This window comes from Scatophagus argus, chromosome 14 (genome assembly GCF_020382885.2).
Source record: "Scatophagus argus isolate fScaArg1 chromosome 14, fScaArg1.pri, whole genome shotgun sequence".
Taxonomy (NCBI): Eukaryota; Metazoa; Chordata; class Actinopteri; family Scatophagidae; genus Scatophagus; species Scatophagus argus.
Window position 1 is genome coordinate 7,868,633 of NC_058506.1, and position 27,297 is coordinate 7,895,929.

The 27,297-nt window shown below is 42.8% G+C and overlaps 1 protein-coding gene across 2 annotated transcripts; it reads left to right on the forward strand.

The window, feature by feature from the left end:
- The first annotated feature begins 1,865 nt into the window (after positions 1 to 1,865).
- LOC124070638 (kinase suppressor of Ras 1-like) lies at positions 1,866 to 27,297 on the forward strand. 2 transcript variants are annotated; one of them, XM_046410724.1, is made up of 20 exons: positions 1,866 to 2,418; positions 11,039 to 11,179; positions 15,640 to 15,787; positions 15,890 to 16,379; positions 17,814 to 17,995; positions 18,355 to 18,424; positions 18,591 to 18,674; positions 18,880 to 18,941; positions 19,022 to 19,131; positions 19,951 to 20,119; positions 20,861 to 20,909; positions 21,002 to 21,065; positions 22,007 to 22,288; positions 22,369 to 22,565; positions 22,662 to 22,758; positions 23,051 to 23,184; positions 23,584 to 23,715; positions 23,856 to 23,991; positions 24,193 to 24,326; positions 25,585 to 27,297. In XM_046410724.1, exons 1-20 carry the CDS (start codon positions 2,209 to 2,211, stop codon positions 25,589 to 25,591), a joined length of 2,898 nt encoding a protein of 965 aa, XP_046266680.1. In that variant the 5' UTR covers positions 1,866 to 2,208; the 3' UTR covers positions 25,592 to 27,297. The 2 variants fall into 2 exon arrangements, with proteins under 2 accessions (XP_046266680.1, XP_046266681.1); XM_046410725.1 differs by lacking the exon at positions 1,866 to 2,418 and adding an exon at positions 4,531 to 4,651.

Below are 27,297 nucleotides of genomic sequence, written 5' to 3' on the forward strand. Positions count from 1 at the left end.
CTGATATTGGCAGGGTGTTCTGTTGGCATGTCACCATCAAATCTGTGCTGTTAATATAGCAGGACAGAATTTACAAAGTACTGGAGCAACAACAACTTGGTGTTGTGTCTGTTTCATTCCACTGCTGCAATGGTTCTAGACTGATTTACAGCTTTATGTTAAAGCAGTCTCACATTGCAGTGTTATTTCAGAGGAATTAAGATTTCAGAATTAGTTTCAGTTTTAGATTGGAGGTTGAGCCAGTGGTGTACCAAAACACACTGAACAAGGTTTCTAATTCTTTAATGTGGTTTTTCGCTCCTGCATGTGACCATGCAAGGCTCCTGTTTGGACTGGTGCATGTCTGACCAGTGAAGAGATGCAGTGCAATTTTCCTTGCAATCAAAATATGAGAAGGGACAGAAAGACAGATGGAGAGGAGGAACACAGGGCTCCATGAGAAGTGACTCACATTCCATTGTATAATCAGGGTATATTAAAGGCAGGAACATCGCACCCTCATTGCAGCAATGAGCCATGTGTACTGTTGCTTCGTGGCTGTGGAAGCCTGCACTCTCCTCCCACCCCCATACATATGATATGCATTGTCCTGATATGAGGACAGTGCATATTGGTTAAGGTGTGCATGCACACCATGCAACATGCAAGTGGAATGTCAACTATGTGGGCTTTGATTGACAGGTGAGAAGGGTGCTGTGTACTGATGGCAGACTGTACTTTTAATGAAATACGTAACAAACCAGTGAGCTATTAATCATAGCGCCAATATTTCTATATCATTCCTGTAGTCTGCATCTCTGTTTCCCTACACCGAGTATGTATCTGACAGTGCATGGTGCTGCGAGTGAGGTGAAAGGTGGTGATTATTCTCGGGGCCCATAGCAACTCTTGCATCGCCAGCCCTGCCTCTCCACACTACTGTGCAACTGTGCTGTAGCACTGTAGGAGAAAGAGGATTGTTTTGGACCCCAGAATTCCTCACAGCACCGATATAATGCAGAACCTATCAAATTACTTCATAGGACTTTTTTTTATGAGCTTTACTGTCAGAAAATAGGCCTTTTCCAGGGTTGACAGTTTGACTTGTTATGCAAGGAAAAGCACAAGTAATAATGATGGCAACACCAGTGCACAACAGGTCTTTTTCACAGAAGACATTTTGACTTGTCAGGAAGTGCAGGTATTACTTATGACCCTCAGTCTGGATCTGTTTGCTTTAAGTGTCCAAATATGTCATGACAGAGTGACATGAACCAGAATGCACATATGCTATATGGACAAAAGTACTGGAGCACCACACCAACACACCGACAGGGACTTTAAGGACATCTTGTTCTAAATACACAGACAGCTTTGCAGCTATAACAGCTTCCACTCTTCTGGGAAGGCTTTCCGCAAGATTTTTAAATGTTTCTGTGGGAATTTGTGCCCATTCATGCTGTAGAGCATTTGTGAGATCAGGCACTGATGTTAGACAAAAAGGCCTGGCTCGCAATCTCTCCTTCCTGTTTATGTTTATTTTACCTTCTTTTGCATGTCTAAACGACTTCTTTGAAAAAGGCTGTGTGAGGTCCCTAACTGGAGCACCTACATGAAATGCAGCCATTATTCATATTGTACATAACACATGAACTTTTCCTGTTTTTCTGTCTTGTAATAATTTCAGTGTACTGTATTTTAAAAAGAAAGTCACTGGCGTAACAACTTTGGCAGAAAACAACTATGACTGTTCTTTTTTTCTTCATTTCTATGTGTGTGTGAGCACGCACACCACAGGGTGGGGGAGGTCGAGGGGATGGAAGAGTGCAGGTTTTTGTAATCTGTGTGACTCCATTTCCCATGTTGCACCGCGCCCCATGATGTTCCCAACAGCTGACAGACGGTGAAAGCCTCTGCCAGAGCTGTCGGTAGAAGAGAGTAGCCTCTCGTCGGTAGCCCACACGGACTGAAAATACAAGTGGCGTACTGCTGGACTTTGTACCGCTTCACGACCCTGGTTACCGTCGAGCATCTTGCTTTGATAAAAAAAAGAAATACAAATATTCATATACATTTAGTGTGCATCCTGACTTTTCCTGATCGGAGCTGGGGACCTTTACTGTAAGCTAACTTCCACAATAGGTCGCTGCGTCGCCGGACTGCTGCATATGTTTTATTCGAGCTTAGCAGTTTGACTCCAGCCCATCCAGCCGTGCCCAATGCTGAGGAATGGATAGTGTGTCTGCTAAAGGTGGAAAGATGGTCGAGAGTGATGAGCAGCCGAAGAGGGATAGTGTCGGTGGCGCAGCGATGGCCGCACTACATCAATGCGAACTCATCCAGAATATGATTGAAATCTCCATCTCCAGTTTACAGGGGCTACGGACCAAATGCGCCGCTTCCAACGACCTCACACAGCAAGAAATACGCACTTTAGAGGTAATGAGATTTTCGGATATGCCTGAGTCCCGTCCTGCAATAGAAGGCAGACTAGCAAATTGCGGAGTCATGAAGCCCAAACGCTATGTCCGCCTCATATAGGCTGAGTATTGACTGCAAGCGAGGCGCCCTGTGCTTCTGAGTGTCACTGAGCTGGGCACATTTTGTCGCTTACTGGCTCGATGCGCGGAGGTGAAGATGGCTCAAAAATGATACCCAAGTTTTACTATTTCTCTAGAATATTCCCATCAGTGATGTCTGATCCTGTTATCTGTGTGACCTCTTTCTCTAGGTGGAAATATTTGCCAAGAGCCCCTCGGATAGTTCACAGCACCGTGCTGTGCAGCTGAATTCAGCCTGGCCTAATGGCACACATTCAGTCATCTAGACACTGCTGTTATTTATGTTCTGTTCTCTGCGCAGGATTTCGTATCCGTGCAGTAGGCATGCAAGACGCGTACAAAGCGATGTGTGCAACGTGTTCGTGTGTTTAACCATCTCCCAACCGTTTCCAGCATCTGGATGCAGATTCGGTTCAGCCGTGTTGGGATCACTTGATGTTGCTTTGTAGGGCCTCAGCATGTCCTACTACATTAGACTGCTAGCATGCAGACATCAGCTTATTTTTAAAAAACAATGCCCTTATAGAATTCTGGCTTGAAAATGCAAATCATTAGCACTATGTAAATTTTAGGGCAATGTTGTTGAAAGAAGATGCGCTTGTTTTTGTCCTCAAACCTGCATGTTTCCGCCCATGAGATGTTTACAGTCACATACTGTGTTTGTAATACTCTCAGCTGCGAGATGACTGAAGGAATCATGTCATGGAAAGTCCAGCTTCGTGTTGTTAGTAACAACCATGAGGGGACAGCAGGCCCTGCTTCTGTTGAGGACGGCCATGGGAAGAGGGGGTTGCTGTGTGGTATGAAAAGCTGATACAGTACATTCTGATGAGATGTGGAGTAGTGAACGGTGCAGTTGTACAGGATTAAAGGCTCCAGACGCAACCTTGTACAAGGTAGATTAATCTAACGTCTGTATAGGCTCCAGACATGCTGAGATATGATAGATGGTAAATGGGTTTTCTGGCTCATGGTTTATTTACGCCTTATACCTTGGATAAAAGGAATATTCACTCCTGATTGGCTTGAGGCTATCAATTATCCATGTCTGTTTTATTTCTGTATAACTGAACACCCCATGAACAATTGTGCCATTGGCCCTATAAACCAATGTTCCAGAAAGCTCTGAGCATTTAGTTTCAACCACACACGGATGCAGCAGCCTGGATGAACTGGTTCTCGAGTGACCTTCAAAATGGTCAAGAATCGTGGCTGATGAAGAAAGTAGCCCTGTAAAGCAAGCTACCGTGCATCCATAATGTTGTTACCGTCAGACTGTTTCACTCGGCAGGCCAGGTAGCAAAATAAAGTGTCGCCTAGATCTACCTGTATTCGTGCTTTTGGTATCACGGTCTGCAGAAAATAGACGTAGGCCTACTTTAGAACCAGGGAGAGATGACGAAGCAGTCCTATGCTTTAGCTTTTTATCCAATTTCATAATATTAATGTCTGCAGTGTAATTGGGTATCTCCTTAGCTGGCTGGCAGGCATCAGGTGCAAGTTGGCAAGCTACTGCGAGGGAACAAATTTTCACAAGCTCAAGCACAGAAGCCCAGTATTGAATGAAAATAGTAACCAGATCAGTTTGCTTGTCATTGTCTGTCTGAGCCCCCCCAATGCTTCTGTACAGTGAGGTTGAATGAATCTGCATCAGCATGTTGTTTGCTCACGCAGATGCCAGCCTTAATTGGTTAAAACAATCTGCTTGAATAGTTTGTCTCAAGAAATGTGAAGACAGGTTCCCAGCCTGTCCTGTCCCACTTGCTTCAGCCCTTCTTTGTCATGTGTACCGTGTTTCTTGTGTGGAACAGGATGTGATCTGGCAGAGTACTTCCTGAGGTATTCTGTCTCGTAGGTGCATTTTTTTGCACTGGCATTGTTCTGTATGACAATGGTGTCGGTCTCACATGTTTCTTGAAGGCTATTAAAATTGTTCTGAGGTCTGTTTTCTAAGGTTAGAAAGAAACCGTTATGAGGGGGTGGGGTGGGGGGGGGGCTTTAAAAGTCAGAAGTGCAGATAGTGGGTTTGGTTACCTCAAGTTAGCTTTGCCGGTTCCGTACATTGAGGATCAGAATGACTAAAAGTCTTTATTTTGCGGCACTGGAATCAGGTACTGTACACACTTTCTGGTTCCATTGTATTTAATTTGATTTTCACTGATTATAACTGTACTTTTGTCTCAATAGTCAGATAGTTTGTGGTCAGCAGTGAGTTCAGAGTGCAGCTACCAAGGCCTTGGCTTGCCTCTTGGCTTACCACTCGCACATATGTAAGAAACATGTTAAACTGTTTTGACTGTTACACACTCTGAAGTGGAGATTAAGTGTGACTAAAACATTTAAATCAGCACTTAAGGAGCAGTGTGTTAGGTCACAGCTCAAGTCAAAAATTTTGGAAACTTCCCTTGAACTGATTATTTGTTGCTTTCACGCTCTCTTACTGTCATATTGTCTTTCTCATTTCTTATTTTCCTCTTCCTCTTATATGCCATAAATACAGCGTGAGTGGAGAATGTGTGAGCACTTCCTCTTGCTTTTCACTGATTCAGAAATTTGCTGTAATCGCGTAGATTTTTGAGCGCTTTGAAACTGCCATCTAAACAAGGGAACAAGTCACAACTATTTAACAGTTAATTGGAGGTAAAGCTGTGGGGAAGAGAGTAGGCTGACATGTATTGGACTTCTATGGTTAAGTGACTGTCAGCGCAGTTACTGTCAAATACAGTTGCTCTCTATTGACATACATTTTTCTGCCTTTTAAAACTCTTATGAGGTTTCAAACTTGTTGTTGAAGCTAAACTTGAAGTTGTACAAATGTGGTCCTTGACCTTGTGAGAAGTCTGTGAGGAGACATACAAAGGGAGGGTCAGATGTTCATTGCCATTGTTGAGAAGCCTGGTGTAAATCTCTTCCAACAGTCTTTTAAGTGGAACTGGTACAGCGTGAGTTGCTGTCTTGATCAGCAATCTTACTTCCTATATCTTTACTGCCACACCATTTTGAAACATCATCTCGACATAAATGTGCACTTTCACTTCTTGCTTGAGCGTTCTTTGAGATTTCACTTGCCACGTAACTCGAATGTTTAAAGTCAGCCCGTCGTAGGGTTGTGGAGGCTGACTCTATAGATCATGCCGCCAGCCGGTATCAGGTGCTGTGTTTCAGCCGTGCACAAGACGTCTCTGAAACCCCTCTCTGTTGTGTCTGAACCTTGACCTTGTGCTCATCACCATCCTGTGGCAGAAGTAGCCAGACTGAAAACTTTATGCCACTTTAATTCATGTGATGAAATTGAGCACAACTGAGTGAGGTCAAAGTAGCTGTCGCGCTCGTGGTGCAAACAGGTATCGTTCCCCTATTGCACTGGAGTGCCATCAAGAGAGGCTTGAACTCACTTTATACTCTCATTGAGAGAGCTTTATTATTCCACTCGAACTGTGCGTCTTTTCTGCCTTGCCAGTGATAGGATAATGATACTGGCCTCTCAAATGGAGTGCTAACTGGTACTTCACTTTTCACACGTTAATCCCACTCAGCCTGGTCTCTGCCTCTCATGCTGCCACTGTGTAGCTCTTTATGTTTTGCTGACTTTTCTTTAACATATCCTTCCTGTGCTGCCTTTGCACCTTGTATGTTTTTTTTTTTTAGATCCAGACACTTGGAAACTCAAACTATCTTAAAAACAGTAGAAATCAAGTTCTGTTGTTTATTGGATGCATGTAGGATGCTCATGTGCTGAGCTGTATATAACCCTAAACAAATGTTGGTATTTATGCATTGATAAAAATCTATACATAGAATCAATTCTCTGTCTTATCTGTCAGTGATGAACAGCAAACAGCTAAGCGTCCCTCGGTTTTGTCTCCTCACGGTGTTGGAGAGAGTTTGCTGTGCGCTCGTGGTGCGAGCTGTTGTGGCTGCATCTATATTTAGACATCTTTCTTCCTACGCATTTTCAGGGTTGGTTGTTAAATAAGAAAATCAAATGACGCGCAAAGAGCCTGTGCAAGAGGGAAGAGCTGGGAGGAAAGGGGAGGGGAGAGTCAAAGCCAATCCGCTGGGCTGCTTCTTATGACATGACAACAGCTCTGTGTGTGTGCGTGTGTGTGCACATGTGTGCGTTGTAGGCCTAGGAGAAGACAATGGAGAATGTTACTCACATGAGGGTATTGAGGAAACACAGTAGCAATGCCGACCATGTCTCTGTTTCCTTTTTTGTCCTCCGGTATGAGTGGTGTAGTCAATAAGAATGGGCTGCATGATGTGGAAATCAGGATGAACAGTGTAGGCAGGCCTTAATCTATTCTTAAACTGACTCAGGATGAGTTGCAGTACATCCTGTAATTTTGAGGTCTGCTGTGCTTCTTTTGTGGGAAAGGGGGGATTTGCGTGCCTCAGCTTCAAATTAGAAGGACGTTAGCTTGGTGTGTCTGGTTGTAAAAGGTTAAAACTGTCGCATTTTGTAGCTACATACTGGATGTTAGAAATGAATGAGTGTGAAGTAATTTCCGCAATTTTGATCACACAAAACAGGTTTATTGGTCAGTGTTGTCAGCAGTTGCGTAAAGAAGGTGAGTACTTTTGTTTATTTTCATAAAGCATCCCCAGCTGACCACATGTCTTCCTGTCACAGGCTAAACCTGAACTAGGTCAAGGTTCTGAATGTGTGTAGGTTGCAGGCTAACATTGCAAAGCCTCACCACAGCTACAGCCTCCACTATATCACATCCTCAGCCCCCGACCCCACAGCCCAGTGCAGGGGTCAACTTGCACTGCTGATACCAATGATGGAGGAGGGGGAGCAGTCCAGTGCCTGCGACTGTCAGCCATGTATGTTCAGTCTACCACGAACAGCCCAGTCAGTCATAAGACATCAGTGTACTCAGCATGGTTTACGTGTGTGCTCCTGGTATAGAATGTGTCCTTGAAAGCAATATTAAAATTAGCCTTAAATTTGCATTATCTTCAAGCTCCAGTGCTACTGTTCCTACTGTTGCTTTCCATTTTGATGGTGACACTCACTGGAGCTGACACATGTAGAGGCAGAGGAGACTACAGACTACAACCAAAAAGTATGTGAAGAATCCCCTCTCTCCTGTGCCCTTGTTTGCTAATAGCGATAACATTTGGTCGGAATTACCAGATTCTGCTGGATTTTTCATATTCTGTAGCTAACACAAGAAGTAGAAAGGCTTCAGTGGTCTTATTCACTGGTGACAAATAGCAAACTTGTGCAGTTTTACTCAGAGAGAAACAGACTGACCTTCCTGTGCAAATATCATTTTCTAGGATGGAGCGTTGTTGCTCACTTCTCAGATAGGCCATGCGATCCTTGGCAGGTGCGCCAAAGTGGCTGTGTCAGCAAGAGCCTTGAGAAAACAACTGGAGCAGTGGGATCTGTTCCCCGAGTCTGCTGTGTCAGGCAGGCCGCTGCTGGGACTCCTCTCCCCTCCCCGGTGGCTGACACGCTGGCTGTCACTCAACTCGTCACAGCATTAGGCCGTTGCCATGGTGTTGTTTAGCTCCGCTGACAGGTGGGCTCTGACGCCACTTCTCCCCCCGCCCTCCCCCTCCTCCTCCCACCTCCAGGCCACACGTCAAATGCTGCTTTCTCCGCTCTGCGCCAAAAATAATCTGCACGGGGGCCTGTCATTATCTTTTGTTAATGTGCCTGACTGTGCTCCCACCACAAGTACACACGTTACTGAGATCAGTGAGGGATTTGGGGACGTGTGTAATTCCTATCTACCTTGTTTGCTTAGGATGATAATAGGTAAAGTGACTGTTCTGCATGTGACTGGAGATAAAGATGTTGGTCTTGTTTTGTGGCTGCCACACTTACTGTTTTGTGAAGACACATGCTGACATTTGTATGTTGAGGAGTATTGTGTCTGAGCTCCGTGTTTCACATGTATGGGAAAATCCCACAGAAATGTTGCTGACGACTCAGAAGAGGGTTGCTAGGTAACCTGACGTCACAGCACTGCACTGGTGTTACGGGGAGGTAAAGCAGAAGGCTAGCTCATTAGCCACACCGAGTAAAGGCCTCTTGCTGCTGCACATGCTAGTGCAGATCTGTTGAAACATTGAATTCTCACTTGGTGAGAGCCCGGTGAATAATCTGTGAGGCTCTGTAATTCAGTAAATGATTAGATATCAAAATGTATCAGAGCCTTATGATGTTCAGTCTCCCGTCTAGTTGGTATACATGCTTGTCTGCCACTATGTTTGCATGTGTGCTAATGGATTTATGTGGTTCCAGCTCAAATGTGAGCTGCTCTTACTAGACGGGCTCTAAGGTCTGATGCACTCAGCTAAGAGGAGTCCACCACCACTAACACCACTTAAATGTTTGACTTTTTATATGCAAGTGTGTTTTATGGCGTATTTTATTATTTAGAAAAGATGTTGTAGGAATTAAGAGTTTGCACGTAGGCGTGCAGGGTTTTTTTGGCATTCATTTTTTTTCTGAACCAGTCAGTTTTCATGACATTGTCTTTGCTCGTAAGTTTTGAAAACATCACGTTTTATTGGCTAGCTTTCAATAATGCATGCTGTATTATTATTTCATAATGCTCTCAGCACGACTGATAATTGATGAGTAAAAAGCTACAGTCAGAATCAACATGGACATCAACATTTGAAGATTAGGCAGGCAGACTCACTTCCAGTTTTTAAATCCTCTCTTAAAACTCATTTGTTCTCTTTGGCTTTTTAACTCAGTGTGAGAAGTTGGCTTTTATTGTTTGCTATAGTTTTTTTTTTTATTGTTTTTATCTTCTTCTATATCTCTTTTATTGCCTTTTAATTTGTTTTTATTTCTGTTATGTGTTTTAATTGTGTTTTTTTTTGTTGTTTGTTTGTTTTATGAACTTGTGTACAGCACTTTGGCCAACGGTGTTGTTTTTAAAGGGCTTTATAAATAAAGCTGAATTGAATTGTAGTTGAATGGAGGGTATTTACCTCCATTCCTCGCTCTCTCTCTCTCTCTCTCCCCTGCTTCATCTCTCCAGCCCACAGTGGCAGTACTTTTGTAAGCTGCCACGAAGCAGGCCTTTTTACATCCCAAGGCCACACTTTGTGAGAGCAGCATTTTTCTGTCTGGTTGGCGAGTGGATGTGTCAGGGAGAACGTTGAATGAGCAGAGAAAGACACACGCCTCTCATTGTTGCTCAGGCATTCGAGAGGTGTGCGGTGGGTCGAGAGCTAGCTGGTGTTGCACAGCTCATCTGAAGGTGCTGCGCGCTGTAATGGACTCTTACAGATAGACGGCGAGATAAGGAGACACGCTATACGGCCCCGCTGAGCTGCACAGCATGGGCCACTGCAAACCAATACCATGGTGTTCATTGTAATACTTACTCACAGGACCACTGCACACCGACACCAACATTTACCCCAAGCATCGGAGTGGTGCTTCATATATTGTTGATTAATTGAGACAGTGACAAGTCCACATGAGGGCTTGTGATGTCCTGATAATGGTATCTGATGTGCCTCATGTCATGAGACACTACAGCAAAGGTCTTCACCAAGGCTTTAGTCATTAACGTGCTGATTAGCAGCATCACGAGGAAGACTGGAGGTGTCGCGTGCATCAGTACGGTCCTACACTGAGCGATGTTGAAAGCACTACTTTTTGTTTTTGGTCTCCTCTCTTTTCCTCTACTTGCGCTCCCCTGCTTCGGTGTAGAGACATTGGTGCTGTTCTCTGGAGAGGATGCTTCACATGTCCACAACAAGAAGATGGACTTTTTTGTTTGTTTGTTTGTTTAATGATTTGCTCGCACGGGAATGTCTGTCATAGATACATTTTATGGTTGACTGTGACAAAAGCTGCAATTTTGCACCCTGTTTTGTCAGTGCAGGTGATGAAAAGAGTCTACAGCAGCTCTGAAACTAACTGGAACCAGTCATATGACACTTTCTTCTGTCATTATGTCACTAAGCTGCTTTCTCATTCCAGATACACTTGTTTGCTGTGTCTGCACTGCAGATACTCTCATCAGATGACCAGCTCATTGTTCCTCTGTATTATAATAGCTGTTTATATCTAATTAATTGTCTTATGCACTGAGGACACTGAGAAATTGGGTTAAACAAACACTGGAGTCGTTACTGTAGGTACACAGCTCAGAATGGAAAAACAATGTAAGTATTGAGTAGTTCATGTGTCGGGTTAACCTTTATTATATTGATGGAAACTATATACTAGTTTGTGTCAGCTGAGGCAAAGAATGTGCAATGGACTTTACCCTGTCTGTCCATGGTCACTTTTGTAGAAGCAGTCAGTAGTAACAGTGTTATGGCTCCAAAGAATGACTTAGTGTTTGTGTGGTGTTGCAGTAACAATAACACACACACACACATACTGCCAACACAGAGGTGTGACAAAGATCCTCCTCAGTGAAGGCCTGCTCCTTAGCTGTAGCACTCTGTGAGTCTCTTCTCTGACCTGCCCCTCCCATCTGCGCTGTGTTCTCTGTTGCTCCCTGCAGGTGAAGCTGATGAAATACATCTGTAAACAGCTGCAGTGCAAGCAGAAAGTGCCAGAGACAGAGAGGCCCGAGGCCCTGGACAGCTACCCACACTTACGAGACTGGCTACGCACCATCAACCTGCGACCGGAGCTCATCGAGGTAGGCCACATTGTCCCTCCCCACTCTCTCCCTGCCCTGGGTGACGACGTTTGTGTCACATTTATGTGGATTCAGTGTGTGGGCTCGGTCCACGCTCACATGTGCATGAGGAATATTTGACCAGTGACTATCAAAATGTCTTCTCTAAAAGAAAGGCACCGTCATTTTTATGATCACGCAAACAGCAGGAACAAGTCTTTCCTTTCACGGAACTAATCCAGTGAGGAAAGTGATCGCTTGTCCTTCATTTGACAACTCATCTAAAAATCTGTTTCCCATTTATATCCTTGTCCCGTGCTAGTGAGACTGGGGTGCGTCTTTTATACAAGTGTGTGAGGCATTTCGCCACAATAAAAGTCTCTCTATTCAGGAGATCAGCAAGTAATAAATGCAACATCATCTCTTGTTGGTCATCATATCAGATAGGAACCAGTTACAGCTCAGTTAAGAGAAATGGTCAGATGAATGACTCCAGAAGCAGCATTAAATAAAAAATTCTATTGATCACACTGTAACACAACTACAAAAGGAAACCAACATAATAACCAATAACCACTAATGCAATCTGTGCAGCCCAGTCAGAACACACCCAGCTAGTATGTCGCAGTATGGTGTGGTGTCTGATCAGAAAATCTATACTTCTAAAGTGAAAACATGCTATTTTTTTAAATTTTACTTTCATTTTTAAATGTTAATATGGGTAAGTACAAGTTCAGTGAGATCTGGCTTAAGAACAGGGTATTTAATGCTTGGTTGAAGGCTTGGAAGATAATGAATCTGAAGCCGGTTGTACCTCGTGCAAGAAACACTCACAAGATTAGCAGGTTTGACTGTAAAAGCATCAGAGTCGCATGTGAAGTCAGAAAACTATGCAAGTACCACAAAAAAGTACCACTAAACGTCAATTTTTCTGCATATTTCTTTTGCCAGTATGGACACAAAATTGGTCCTAAACTGCGTTCAGAGGTCTTAAATAGTCGTAACTTTATACCTGCAGAACCTGAGCAGGTTTCATCTGGTCTCTGACCTCTTAGGGACGGATGAGGTGAACCTAGCAGATATTTCCAGCAGAAAAAAATCATGAATCAATACATTTGATTATAAAAAGGAACGGATTAAAAGCGATCTCCACTATGTGTTGCTGAAACCGGGTCACTTTGTGATCAGGAGAATTTTCACGAGCAGCTGCTTTGAGATCTGCTCTTAGAGTTAATATTGCATTGCGCTGAAAGAAGCTACAGTGTTAGCAGGTGAGGTGCTGTTTACTTACACCAGCACTCGATTGTCTGCTAAAAATGACAAAAAAAAAATGAATAAAGTACATCCATTTCCTGATTTTGCAGGTTTAGTTCCAGTCATTTCACCACATGATTTGTTTATCACATTTTAGCGTAATTTCCTCTCCCTCCACCGGCTCCCCTTCCTGTGCTGCTGTAAACTGTTATAATCCCTCTCAGCCACTGTATGTTTTGCTTGCTCTTGTCTGTTTGTCTTTGTTATGTGACCCAACTGTAACCTGCTCAGTTTACATGTTCCTGCACTTGTTATTCTTTAATATATCCCAAGTTTTTGCACACTTTGTTTTGTTTTACCGCCTTGTTCCAGATCTGATTATTTGTCTTGTGTTTACGGTTTTAGTCCTATCAGTTATGTTCAGTGTTCTGTTTGCTTTGCAGTTCAAATCTCAGGACTGTCCCTTCACAGAATTCAGCTGTGTGCTAGAAAAAGTTTCCTGATAGCACAGTCAAAGTGTTCATATATATATTTTGTATATCAGTGGGGATTTCCCAAAACATGTAAAGTAGTCATAGCATAATGATGACCCATTTAGATGAAATTAGAATGAGATTTCCCCTCTCTGTGCTATGAGGGCTGGATTATGTAATATGTGGTCCAAAAATATGACAATGGTTGTATTCAGTATTTATTTATTTTTCTAACCTGGAATCCAACCTGCTGCAGCGAACAGGGAGGTGTTGCATAATGTTATGCAAGCATGTGGATGCCATGTTGGCAAGTTTCTGAAATGATCATGTGTGCCTCCCCTGTGAACTCATTAGCTTTTTCGGCTCTTTTAAGCAGCCTTATCTTAGCCTGAGCCTAAGATGCCAAAGCATCTTGAGCGGGGCTAACTTGAGACTAAAAACTAGTTCTGTTTTGTGATCAGAGATTCATTCATTTTCATTTCTGTCTCTAACTACAGTATGTGCATGTGAGCATTGTATATAGAATGTGAAAAGGCCGGCTAGTCATTATATTTATGAAAAGCCTCTTGAGTTTATAGGTAGATTCAACAGAAATGTGATGTTGGTTGGTTTGTACACATCCTCAGCAGTTCTGACCAATAATATAATAATACTGCATTGAGGAGGCCGCAACATAACAACACAACAATCATGTATGCAAGCTATGCTGTTCATGGAGCTAAAATTGTAACGTTATTATGAGTGAGTAGGTGGGAGGGGAGTGGAGGGCCCACAGCCACTTTAGAATATCACATCACTCACCCTTGTTTGTGTGTGTGTCTGTGTCTGTGTGTGTGTGCTTCCTTTTGCTTACAGTGTACACATGAGTGTGGGAGGCTGCCCTAGTTTTCTGATCAGTGTTTGCCCTCTCAGAGCAAGGGTTTAACCTGACTGATAAGCGATTGCGTACTTCCCATGTCAAAAAAACATCCTAAACTCACTGTATTATCGCCCATTTCCTTCTGTGCTCCATGTGTTTGGGCTGTTGTTTTGCCTACTGTCTCACTAACTGGTTATTAAATAAACAGTAAATACCTCAGGCCTGAAGGTCTGTATCTACATAGGTTTACTTTCTGTACAGTCTTGTCTTTAACCCTGTGGTCCTCAGCTACTCTTTTCTATTCTACTTAGTTATTCTGAGATTGGTCTGTACTGTATAGCCAACTGAAATGAGAGGAAACAGAAGGGTCAGGTGGGTGTATGTGCTTAACAACTTAAGAATTGCACATCCTGCTTTAGTGAACATTTTTGCCTTATGTTCAAACTGCTGTTTAACTAAATGATGTTCGAGCAATATGAGGTGAAGGTTACAGTTTAGATTTCAGTTCACTCTACTGCTGTGGCAAGCAAGCGTTATGTCATAACCAAAATCTACAACTGACAACTAACTTCCTTTTTATAAGTGCATATGGTTAATTTGCTCGCAGCTCGCTCGGTGTTTCTGAAGCTGTTTCTTAATGTTGTTTTCCATCGTGAATTTGTGGTTAATCTGCAGCTAACAAGAGCTGTGTCTTATTGTCATAACCTCATTGTTGGTTTGAGCAATCTGCTAGTTTAAAAACCCAATAACATTTTACTCTGCTTCGCGTAATGCCGCTTTGAGCTGTCTCTTAATTGTGTGACAGAATAGCTGAATCACACACATGATGATGTCTCACTTGACAAGTTGTATGTATATGATCGAACACACACATAAACACATACTGTCCTAGTATAATTGCAGATCAGACTAGGTTGCAGTGTGTTCAGTCCTTGCAGCCGTGTATCTGTGTCTTCTCTAATTTGTAGCCCACCAGTGCCAGCCAGTCCGCCTCCCACTCTGTTTTTGCACGGCTGATGGAATCCTCTGCTTGCACAGTGTTGTGTTGTGTGGATCTCTCTGCATGTTCCATGTCTGTCTTCCTCCTGCTTGCTGGTTTCTAAGACTGCACTTTATTTCAGCCGTTGCATAGATTCGTTGGTTAGGAAATCCTGAGTTAATCTGAATGAATGTAGCTGACTCTCGCACAGTAGAATATAAAAGTATTGAATAGACACAGACTAAATTGTAGTTCAAGCTTGTGTGTGTTTGGTTTTGGATTTTGGATTTCAAACTAGGTGGCCTTGACCACTGCACATTTTGAGCTAAAAGTGCTGGCTTAAGTTTTTACTCCTATCTACTGATACAGACATAAAGCCGTGTCTGTAGTACTGTATAAGCTGCACTTATCTCCCAGATAAGTGGAAGAAGCAGTATGTGAAAGGCCCAAACAAACAGGATTAAACTGATTTCCAGGAACGGTGCAAGTCAGAGGTCCTATGACCCATTTACTGTCCTACCATGATGCCCTTTTAATGCCTCCTACAGGCCATGATGCTGAGACCGCTGCAGTGTTAGAGGACTTACAACAGAAGTTTTTTTTTTTTTTATGGATGTTATAAAGCAGGGTCTCTTGCTTTCTCCTATGGCACAGATGTTGTCAGTCTTGCTATGTTCATGCTAGTGGTGTATTAGATGCAGGAGAAGTCAAATATACCTGTTGTTTCTAAATACTGAGAAAGTAAGTGCCGTCATCCTGATTGTTATTTATACACTGGACCTGATTTCCCCTTAGTGGCATACCTGCTGATTGTTTTCTTCTTGTTGAGCTTCCGACTGATACATAATGTGTATTGCTTGAGTCTGTAATTAGTGAGTCGTAACCCTCTGTTTTTCTTGGTATCGTTCCTCTGTAGGCAGTGGAAGCAAAGTTGTCCCTGGATGCCTTACTGCAGATGACAGGTGCTCAGGTGAGAGATACAATGCGAAGACTTGGGTCCACTTCAGAAGAATGTGCCAGGCTCAGTGCTGCCCTCTCCTGTCTGAAGAGTGCCACCGAATCAGGTACGTGTTTACGCCGTGGGTGCCTCCGTGCTCAAACGCATCATGTTGTTTTCTCTCTGGGATTTCTACTGGTGGTGTTTTTCTGTGTCATCTGCTGACCAGGAGGTGAACTGAGAGAAGACAGCAGTCCCTGGCTGTCTGAGCCCACGAGGAGAGACAGCGGCTCTCTACTGACCGCAGACCAGCTAACCAACCTGGGGACTCCACTCCGCCCCCACAGTCCCTCCCCGCTGGCCCGCCCATCCACCATCCAGTCCACCCCATCCACCCCCTGCGCTACCTTCCCTCATCCGCGCTCGGGCTCTGTGTCAGCAGTGCCCACACCTGAAGCACTGGCATCGTATGTCCACAGTGAAAGCCCTCTTACAGATCCTTTCCCGATGTCGTTAGCTCGCACAGCTCGGCTCCACGGGCACACTTCCACACCACCCATTACTCCGCCCTCGAAGAGGCGTCACCGACTGAAGCCCCCCTGCACCCCTCCACCTCCATCCCGCAAAGTGCTGCATCTGCTTCCCAACATCACCCTGACGCGCAGCAAAAGCCACGAGTCCCAGCTGGGCAACCGCATCGAAGACCCACCCACCAACAAGTAGGTTCTCAGGAAGTTTTTTGGGTCGAAATACTGTAACACATCTCACTTTGTCATCTCATCTCAGACCACATTGTGTTACAGTTTATAGGCAGTGGGAAGTGAGCTATGCTATGTGTTAGCTAGCATTAATGTCATTATGATTTGAGCTCTTAACTTGATTCCATTGTTCTTTTACTGATTACTGCAACAATAAAGCCAAAACATTTTTATTCAAGGATCCCTTGTTGCTAATGAAAAAGTCACTGAAATTTTACGATTCCAATACTAAAAGATCAGGGAATACGATTATTTCTCATTGAGATGTAGTACGTTTGTGTAATGATCAGCCAGTCAGCTGATTGACTCATCTGAAGTGAATAGTGGTGATAATAGGAATGAAAGCTTATTAATTGTATGTATTTTATTAACAAAACTGTCAAAGGTTATCTAGTTACAACTTAAGTTTTTTTTGTTTTTTTTTTTTAGTTTGTTTGCTTTCATACGATTATCAAGCAGCTGGAAAGACAACTTCATTCACTACAGCTGTAGACGTGACAGCTTTTATCTGAGATGCACATTCATATATACAAGGCTAAGCTTCTCCTGAGCGCTGTGAAATTAGACCGTTTGTATTATCGTGATGGTATTACAGTAACTGGGTTACTGTTGCAGCCTTATGTTTCATATCCCGTGAAACATGAAAACAGCGGCTGGTGCAGCGTCCAGGACAGAGGCAGAGCTTTCCTTGGACACGCTCACATGCATTCTCTCTCCGTGTTTCACATCCTGTTGCTCCTTTGCTCTGACTGTGTGAGTTGAGCTAATCCCGGCACAGATTCCCAGAGATTATGACTCATGTCAAAACAGGAAGTATTTCCTCGGACTAATGCTCCGAGGTGGCAGGACACACATGGTCTCCCTCTCTCTCTCTGGATGCACATACACGAACGAGCCACATGTTGATCTATAATATCCTGTCTGTTTATGGAAGGCTTAACTGAACAAAAAAAACAAAAAACGGCAAAGGCAGAAATGAATTTATCTGACATACATCCAATGCATCTAACACACAATCCTGCTGTGGCTTTTCACTGAACAGTATATTGCAGCTGAAAACAGGCCACAGCTCTGATTGCTGAGGAAACACAACTCAAAATACAATTAAACAATTAGGTTCCAAATCTGATTGCTCACGTGCACACGTGCGTGAGTGTATAAACCACAGAACTGGCACTGTGTGGTGAGTTGGTCCTTGTGACTTCAGTCTGGGTGTTAAGGATGTCACTCTGGCCATCCTTTGCTAATGCTATTTAGACACTCCAACGTGCTTTCCTCCAGCCCTTACATAACCTCCCTCGTACAATTTGGTGGTCAAGCAGATCTGCTATTGTATCAAATCTAGTTTTTGCCTGGGCCCACTTGATTTTTTTTTTTCCTTTTCTCACGCTGCAGGTGTGTTAAAAAGAATAAGTTGCTCTTGAATATGCAAGTCAACGGGAATGGGTGTGAGGACTCGCCTTCCCGTTACCCCGTCATGTCTGCGCGCACCCCTGGAGTCACCCCAGCTGCTACCACAGCATCTTACACCCTGCCTGGGACTCCCACCCTCCTGGAAGAGCACAGCACCATTAAGAGTAAGTCATGTTTACGTCTTTTATTTTGCCAACCGGGTGCATATGCATGTTTGACATGTTTTAGATTCACGTTTAATCAATATCACCTGTCAAAAATAACTGGAATGGAATTTCTGGAATGAATAATCAAAGTTTGTTTGTGTAAATTGTTTTGAAAAATTACTATTCCTCATATTTATTCGTATGTATTCATTTGTGTTTGGAATTTGACTGAAATTTTGGAGTCTGTAACGTCTCCACGATCCTTTTAATCTGAGGGAATCGCATCCCAAAAGTTTTGACTCTGTTCTAACCAGTGTTTCCTTCCCTTGATCTTACTCTCCTTCTTTCCGTTCTTCTGCCTCTTTTTCCATGGCTAGATAACATAGCAGTGCATCGCAGTTCCCCACAAGCAGTGAGGAGGGACATCGGCCTAGCAGTAACACACAGGTAGAGCTTTCTTTTACACTCGCAGTATGTTGTATCCATAGCTCATGTCATAAAGCAAATCAGCTAGAGTTGTCATTAATGAAATAACTTGATAATTACTTAACAGTATTAATACTGTAATACTGTGAGTTTACCAGAAGTTTTTTTGTGCGTGTGTTTTATGTAGGTTTTCAACCAAGTCCTGGCTGTCCCAGACATGTCAGGTCTGCCAGAAGAACATGATGTTTGGGGTTAAGTGCAAACATTGTCGGTGAGTTTGACGCTTTCTATTTAAACTATGAGTGTGTCACTCATAGTAGTTTATTATTGACTGAGAAAGTAGAGCAGTAACACATTAGTATACAGAATAAGGAAACAGGACAGAAAGCTCCAGGATTCTGTTATAGGCTGTGGGAGTGTATGGAGCTGGACTGGAGCTGGTTGGGTCTCTCATACGCTGCTTACTTTCTGTGCAGGTTAAAGTGCCACAACAAATGCACAAAAGAAGCCCCGTCCTGCAGAATCTCTTTTCTACCAAGTAAGCTTTGTTTTAATTCTCTGGCTTCAGTTTTCCTTCCTTTAGCATATACATTGTGACATTTACAATTTCTCCTCCAGTCGCCAAAATCCGGAGGACGGAGTCTGTTCCATCCGACATAAACAACCCTGTGGACCGGCCACCAGAAGCACCGCAGTTTGGCACGCTTCCAAAGGCCATTACAAAAAAGGTAAAAAAAAAAACCCACCTAATTACTGCTGATTATTAATTGGTTAATCACTTCTATAAAATTATCAACAAAATTTTAAAAAGTTTCGTCACAGTTTCTCAGAGCCCAAGTTGGTGTCTTCAGATTGCTCGTTTTGTCCAACCACCAGTCCCACACCCAGAGACTCTCTCATCGTGGATGACAAAGAAAAGCAGCAAATCCTTACAGCAAATTTTTTGACATTTTTGCTTGAAATATGACTTAGTGATTCACGATTTATCGAAACAGGTGGCAACTGATTTTTTTTCGATGTACTAATCTGTTAATTGACTAATCACAGCAATTGCAGCTCCACTTGATTTTGGTTATGTAAGTCCACGAAGCCATAGTTTAAAGTGCCTCCAAAATTCCAGACTAGAGTTTTGCTTCTAGTGTCTGTGTATAATAATCTCCACCGGTTTGTGTTGCACACATGTTGTCTTACATCTCATATATGCATGCCTGTGTGCTGTATTGTTTTTGTTGTGTTTTTGTTTGCTTGGGCATATTGGGATGGAGGCAAAGGATGGGAAATGTATGAGTACTTAGGTGCATATTATTGTAGACTCTTTGGAAATAAGATGATAAGGAAAAAAAGCTGAGTGATATTCTCCCCATTTTATGCCATCAACGTTCATTATTCCTGCCAAAACACAATCCATCATTTATTCATTGAAAATTAATTAATTAGTCTGCAACAATGTACAATGAAAATAAAGCAAAGTGGCAGAAATTGTAGAAGTTGTGCTAAATACATAATATTGTTAGCTATCAACTGATAGTGATGTTTCCATCCACCAGGATCATCCTCCAGTGCTTAACCAGCTGGACTCCAGCAGCAATCCGTCCTCCACCACCTCCTCCACACCGTCCTCCCCAGCACCCTTCCAGCAGAGCAACCCCCCCAGTGCCACGCCCCCACCCAACCCGTCGCCCAAAGGCCATCGGGACAGCCGCTTCAACTTCCCAGGTGAGCCTCAGGGAATAGATGAAATACAAAAGAAGAATCAATACAGAAGTACAGACTGGCAGATACTGGACAGACAGACATATTGTATGTACTCAAATGTGCATGCTAGCAAAATCCTCTTGATTTCTCCTTATTATATAGAGTTTGTTTCCTGAATCACTGTTCCATGTTTCCAGTGTTTCATGTATGTGTCGAAAACGCCCTTCTCTTCCCGTTCCTCTCCATCTATGTCATTAACACTGAAGACAAACTGTGCTGTTTTTCAAAATCTGTTAATTCAAAGCTAACCAAAGCTCTCTACCTGCCAAACATCAGTCTTTCCTTCTCTCTCTCTCTTTTTTTCCCCCCCCAAAAGCTGCCTGTTACTTTCAGCACAGACAGCAGTTTATCTTCCCTGGTGAGTTGACGGTTTCAGGACATCATGCTGGATTGTTACCCTCCCACTGTTGTTCCGCACTCCAAACCTTTGATTCCTTGCAGCTTTCTCCGTCCTCTACATGTCTGCTTTTAGGGTTGTAGCAGTTAGTGTGGCCATCTTTCACATCTCATTGTGTGTCAGTACTTGGGTTGCATGATGGCTTTTTGACACCATCTGCTGGTCATAGTGGTGAATTGCATGTACAGTAATGTTCTGTATGTGGTGGGCCATGAGGCTTTACTAAAAGAGAAGAGGAATAAAATGCAAGAGAGAGGATTTTCCTTGTTCTGTTCCTTCATAAACCGTCTTATTCTTCCCTGCAGATGTCTCCAGTCCTGCTCATTTGCATCCTGATGTCCTTCAAGACACTGTGTAAGACATTTATTTGAAACAAATTAATATTAAATGTTTTGCGCAGGTTTTTTTGGATTTCACCCCTCTGATCTCAATTCTCTGTACCACAGCAGTGAGATAGAGCAGTCTGCGGATGACATACATGCCGAGTTGGTGGAGGATGAAGATGAAGAGGTAATGTTGCAACATGTTGTGCATGCAGTCTAAAAAACACACTTAAATTCAGCTTTTACTGTCACTATAATGAGTTGGGTTTTTTTTTTTTTAGAGTCATATGTCTAAAATTCATTTCACAGGTTTATCGAGACTGATTGTAATCCGTCAAAGGTAGCACAGGGATGTCAAAAGCAATAAAATCAGTTGAAGGGCTGAAATACTCAGATGTCATGATGGAGCTCACTGAGTAAATATGAGCGTAAACAACCTTTGGAAGCATGAGAATCATGACACAGGATGCACTAAAATGAGTTTTGAAAATTTTGCAAAATAGGTAGAAATATGTGAAACCCTTTTCTCCCAAACTGTGTTTCTCTTGGAGAAGACAAAGCCTGTAGACCTGTTTATATTAATTCAAGTACCTCAGGTGTTTATTTTCTTACGAGGTACTGTAATATAATGATAGCAATGGTTTTGTTCATTAGAATACCTAGAATCCATGTTTCTTGTAAATAATCTCAGCATAAATGGCACTGACTAAAAACAGTAGCTCCTCTGACATTCGTTTATTGGAACCACGCTGACCTGTGTGGCTGTCGTGATGTTGGGCATGTGATGTTATTAATTTCACCAGGAGAGCCTTGCTGACATGAAAATATCACTGCGGTTTACAATAGAGACAACAACACAAAACTGGAGACCGAGGGGAAAAAAAAAACAATAAATTAAATCAATGCGGGCTCACATTTACACAATATGTTGAAGAGCAGCAGCACTTTGAGCAGCACAGTTGATTCCTCCGTAAAAAACACAATACGCAAGGAGATGCAAATGCAATACATATGATTTACCCCATTCTGCCATTTTCTATACAGGCAGAAATGCACATGTCATTGCAGTATTTCCTTTCCCCTTTTTATGCACAGTAGATTAACAAAGCCAACATCACACTCTTGCAGGAAGGGGAGGAAATTGAGGTTGAAGATGAAGACCCCGAAGCAGAGGAGGAGAATGAGGAAGACGAGGAGCAGAATGAGGATGAAGGGGATGAATACGATGGGGAGGACATAAGGATGAACGTGGGCTCGGACGGTGAGTGCGATGAGTTGGATGATCTGCCCAGCTCTCGGGGAAACCAGTGGAAAGGCCCCATCTCCCGCAAGGCGAGCCAGACCAGCGTCTACCTGCAGGAGTGGGACATACCGTTTGAGCAGCTGGACCTCGGCGAGCTCATAGGAAAAGTGAGGACTTGGGACCACACGTTTAATAGTACATGTATTACAGAAAAAGGCACTTGTGCTGAAGTGTTTTGTTCGCACAGGGTCGCTGGGGCAAAGTGCATAAGGGCCGGTGGCATGGCGAGGTAGCTATCCGACTTCTAGAAATTGATGGGAACAATCAGGACCATCTGAAGCTCTTCAAAAAGGAGGTGATGAACTACAGACAGACCAGGCACGAGAATGTGGTCCTCTTCATGGGGGCCTGCATGGCTCCACCCCACCTAGCCATCATCACCAGGTGAGAGCAGAAATATCCAACACACCTTTCCAATACATATTTTAGCCCAAATACGTTTTCATCTTCAATCTAATCTTCTCTTCTTTCTCCCCACAGTTTCTGTAAAGGGAGGACACTATACTCAGTTGTTAGAGACACTAAAAACACTTTGGACATTAATAAGACAAGACAAATTGCTCAGGAGATTGTAAAGGTAAGCTCTCAGATTTCTCTCTCACATTTCCAACCCTTCTTTGTGTCCAGTCCAATTTTTAACATGCATGGTAAATGCATGAAAAGCCAGTGCCACAGCAGAAGTCTATAGCAAAAGAAAGAATAAGGAAAACATTATTATTTGAGTAAACTCTTGTGTAAACCAAAATCCTCAAAGTGCACTTTTTAATGGTCCAAAATGTTAAGAGGAGTAGCTCAAACACACACACACCCCGTGTCTGAATGTACATGACAACACTTCATGAACTGTCGCTGTTTGTCCTCCGGTCCAGGGAATGGGCTATCTGCACGCTAAAGGCATCGTTCACAAAGACTTGAAGTCAAAGAACGTTTTTCACGATACCAACAAAGTCGTGATCACAGACTTCGGGCTGTTTGGGATCTCTGGAGTTGTTCAGGAGGGGAGGTAAGAAAGGCCACTCAAAAGGCCCTAAAAACACACTCTCAGCTAAAGTGCTGTTCACGCTGCACTATTATTACCTGGGGAGGTCCAGTGATTGGTAATAATTGCTGAGGTCCACATCAGCTCCAGTCCTGCTGGCATCTCCCTTGCCAGCCACTGTTTTCTGCAAAGTCTCCAGATTGCAAAACACTAATATAACTCTTGTATTTGAAGTAGATTTTGAACACACAGCTTGCTAATTTTATGCTTATTACCTTAGTGTGTCGCTTTACGAATTGTCGTTTTGTACACAGGGGTTGGATTGCATTCAGTTAATACATTTTCCACTTAAAGCATTTTTCCACTCCACATTTTATGTTACTGAAAAATGTGTACATTTCTTTTTTTTTTTTTTTTCCCCAGGCGTGAGAACAAACTAAGACTTCCACATGGCTGGATTTGTTATCTCGCGCCAGAGATTGTGCGCAGAATGAGCCCGGGTAACAATGAGGACCACCTTCCTTTTTCCACTTCAGCTGATGTGTATGCCTTTGGGTAAGTTCTGCAGACTAGTCAGCTTAGTTTGAGCACTGGAGACCTACTGTTCTGTCACACCTCTTTCTGACTGAAAAGAGCTTACTTTAGAGTTAAACATTTGACGAAACAATCAAAACTTTTGCTTTCTCCTTTTTCAGCACCATTTGGTATGAGCTTCAAGCTAGAGATTGGCCAATCACCAACCAGCCTGTAGAAGCTACCATCTGGCAGGTGGGGAGCGGAGAAGGCATAAAGAAGGTCTTGGCGGAGATCAGCCTTGGCAAGGAGGTCACTGTGAGTTGAAACAGAAGCAAAAGTGTGTCAGTCATTCAGAAAAGTACATGTTTATTCTGCTTGCGTAAGAACGGTAAATAGTCAGCTGTGCTCTAGTGATGCGGAGATATCAAGGTGTTGCGAAACCGGTCGCTCAATCGATCATCATTCATAGGCCACAGATCAGTGAGTGCTTTGACCCAACATTGTGTGTCATCTCAGGAGATCCTCTCTGCCTGCTGGGCGTACGACCTGAGAGAAAGGCCGACCTTCACCCAGCTGGCCGACATGCTGGAGAAGCTGCCCAAGCTCAACCGCAGGCTGTCCCACCCCGGACACTTCTGGAAGTCTGCAGAGTAGGTATCCAGAAATGAAGGACGATGTGAGGACACTGGAAATGTGAAAACAAAAAGCAAAAAATCTTAGTTCATATTGTGGATTTTCTGGTCCCCTCTGGTACAGTGGCTTATTGTTTTTCTGAGTTTGTGGTTAGGGTTGAGGCTACAAAGTCTTATTCAGATTCATAAATGGGTAATTGTTGGATATATTTTTGAAAAGAGGATAAGTTAAATAGGTTTGAAGTATTTCATCATTTTTGTTCGTCCTGTCACTGCACCGAGGCAGAGCTCTTCTTCTCAGCTCTGCTGCTGCTTGCTGTCTAACAAAATGTGAATTTTGTTGTTTATATGAATGTGAATTGTAAACTTGTAATTTATTAACAGTCCAGCAACACTGTTGACAGTTGTTTCCGGATGGAAATGTTGCCTTTTTGACAGAAAATGGTGTCATGGGGCATGACTGTCACTGTCTCATACATGACAAGTTTTATGATATCGTGAGCAACATCTCACACTGTCACACAGTGAGATTCTTGAGCTTCTTAAATGAGAATAGCAGGACAAGTAAAAAGACTTACTGTATAGGACAGATCCACACACATGTAAAGTTATGAATTGTTTTGGTATTCATTTTTGTCCTCATGCATGTGTGACAGAACTGTAATTTTGCCACAAACAGCAGGAGGAAGAGTTTAAGTGTCTACTCACTGTCATCTGGGTGTAAATATGAGCTATTTTGTGACATTCCATTTTCAATTGTGAGTAACTAAGTGTGAAATGACCAAGTCAAAATGTTGAATAGGACCAGAAAGAACTCTGTTGCTATGTGGTAATCCTGTACATTTCTGCACCAGAGTGGATTTCTGACCAGATTTTCCACTTCCTACTGCCACACATTTAATTTTCTTACTTGAAGTCCACCTTGCTTTCACACTGTTTCCCACTTATTTTCTGATTCTTATTTATAATTTGCCTTTTCCGTAAAATTCTATGGTGAAGGGCTTCACTATCCATCCTGCATTAGGCAGATGATGGAAAACAATAGAAAGTGACTTAAAGCACTCTGCTTGGTCACAAAGTGATAAAATCAGCCTTAAAATAATTTCATGATTGAACTCACACAGCCTGTGAATGTCATTTAACCAATCAAGATGTTTGTAATATCTTTCTGCTTTTCAAATTGTGCTTCCTTCACTGATACACTTCGACTAACTGTCTAACGTTTGTGTTTTCCTTTGCTCTCTTCTCTCTTTTCTTTTTCTCTTTTCTAATCTAGGTTGTAGCAGTCACTCTGAAACATAAGCAATGCAAAACAAAGCCTGGGTCTGCCTTGCATGCTCCTGTATCCTTAAACTCTTACAGGATTGATCAAAGCATTGCCTCTGCCTGAAACAGACACTGCTTCCGCTAATCCACAGTCTGATCTTCCATGTCTAACCGTTGCGTTTTCTTGTTGGGAAAAGAGGATCGGTGGAGTGAGGTGCAGCGGCGTGGTGGGGGGAAGGGACGCAGCTGTCGTCCTCCACGCTGTCTCATCCTTTTCGTCTAATATCTCTCTGCCTTCCTTTTTGGTTTTGTTCTGTAACGTTGTTCGGGACTCTGAGGCTTGTGGTGTCTGTGCTAAGACTGACTGGTACGCTGTGGTCTGTGCCTGCTGATGGCTGCCCTCTGCTGGGCCTGCTCACCTTCTCTGTGCTGCTGTGATGTGGTTGTTCTCGCCGGGGCCGCGCGGCTCTTTTTCCTCTCCGAAACACACACACGCACGCACACACACACACAAAGAAACACTGCTGGACATAAAAATGGACCTTGCTACCAAATGGACCACTTCATTTATCTTTGTTTTCCCTGAGGGGGTTGACACACGTTTGACAGGCTGCTCGAGTGATGCTCTCAAACTGACTGCCTCTCTTCTTCTCTCTCTCAGTTTTTAATGTTTGTGTGATGGCATGTGCTGAGATGGTCACCAGCCCATGTCTAGACACAATATGCACTTTGTCAACAGGAAAAGAAATAATCATGAGCTCTTTTTGTTGTTGTCGTTTAGTTTGGTTTTAAATAGTCATATTTGCAGTGTTTTCTTTTTCCTTCAGGAGGGTGTCAGAGGCTTGGACAGCGTGATATGCTCATTTGTATGTTGTCGTCTTGGAGTATAACCTGGTTAGTTTTTTTGGATGCATTTGAAAATAAGGCACTCGTGAAGACTGCTAAACGGCAAAACGGCAGTTGAAACGGGTGAAATATTCCTGTCGTTGTTCAAAATCCACATGAGAAAAGAATGATGCCGGCTCTCTATGATTAAAGACGTTTTAATTATAATGTCCATCCATTGAAGTGTAAAGTGCACCTTATTAGAACATGAGTTACGTAGAGAGATCTTTCTTTCAAGAAGAGCTGAGCGATTTCATTCTCTGCACAAAAAACAATATATATATATATATATTTAAATCAGGAACCTGGCGCAAAAGTGTCCTATATCTTCCTAAAACATTACCTCTTGTGTGCGCTTGTGTATACTGTTTGTGGTTGCTGGCTTCAGTTGGCGTGCCTGTATTTATGTGTTGTGTGTGGGTGCACGTGCGACTGAGTGAGCGTACTGTATTTGGAATACGTAGGGTTGGTTTTCGTGAAAGACTGCAGTAAATATTGTGTTGCAAATCCAATGGTATGTAATGTAAATACATTATTTAATGTATAGCAAATTGAACCTGATTCTTCTAATATTTGTATAAACATTTTATATGTAAAATACATCACAACATTTTTGAATAGGTACTGCTATGGCTATTACAGATGTGTATATATATTTATATTTTTTTCATGTATAAAATACTGTATAAAAGCTGTAAAATTTTTTAGAATGGGCCGATACATGTTTTTTTATGTTACTGTAAAAATTCATATTTTTGTATTGCATGTGATTACCATTCTGTACACGCAGTTTCTGTTTTCATCCGTGGAGGACAATAAAATGAGGCTTGTCATGTAA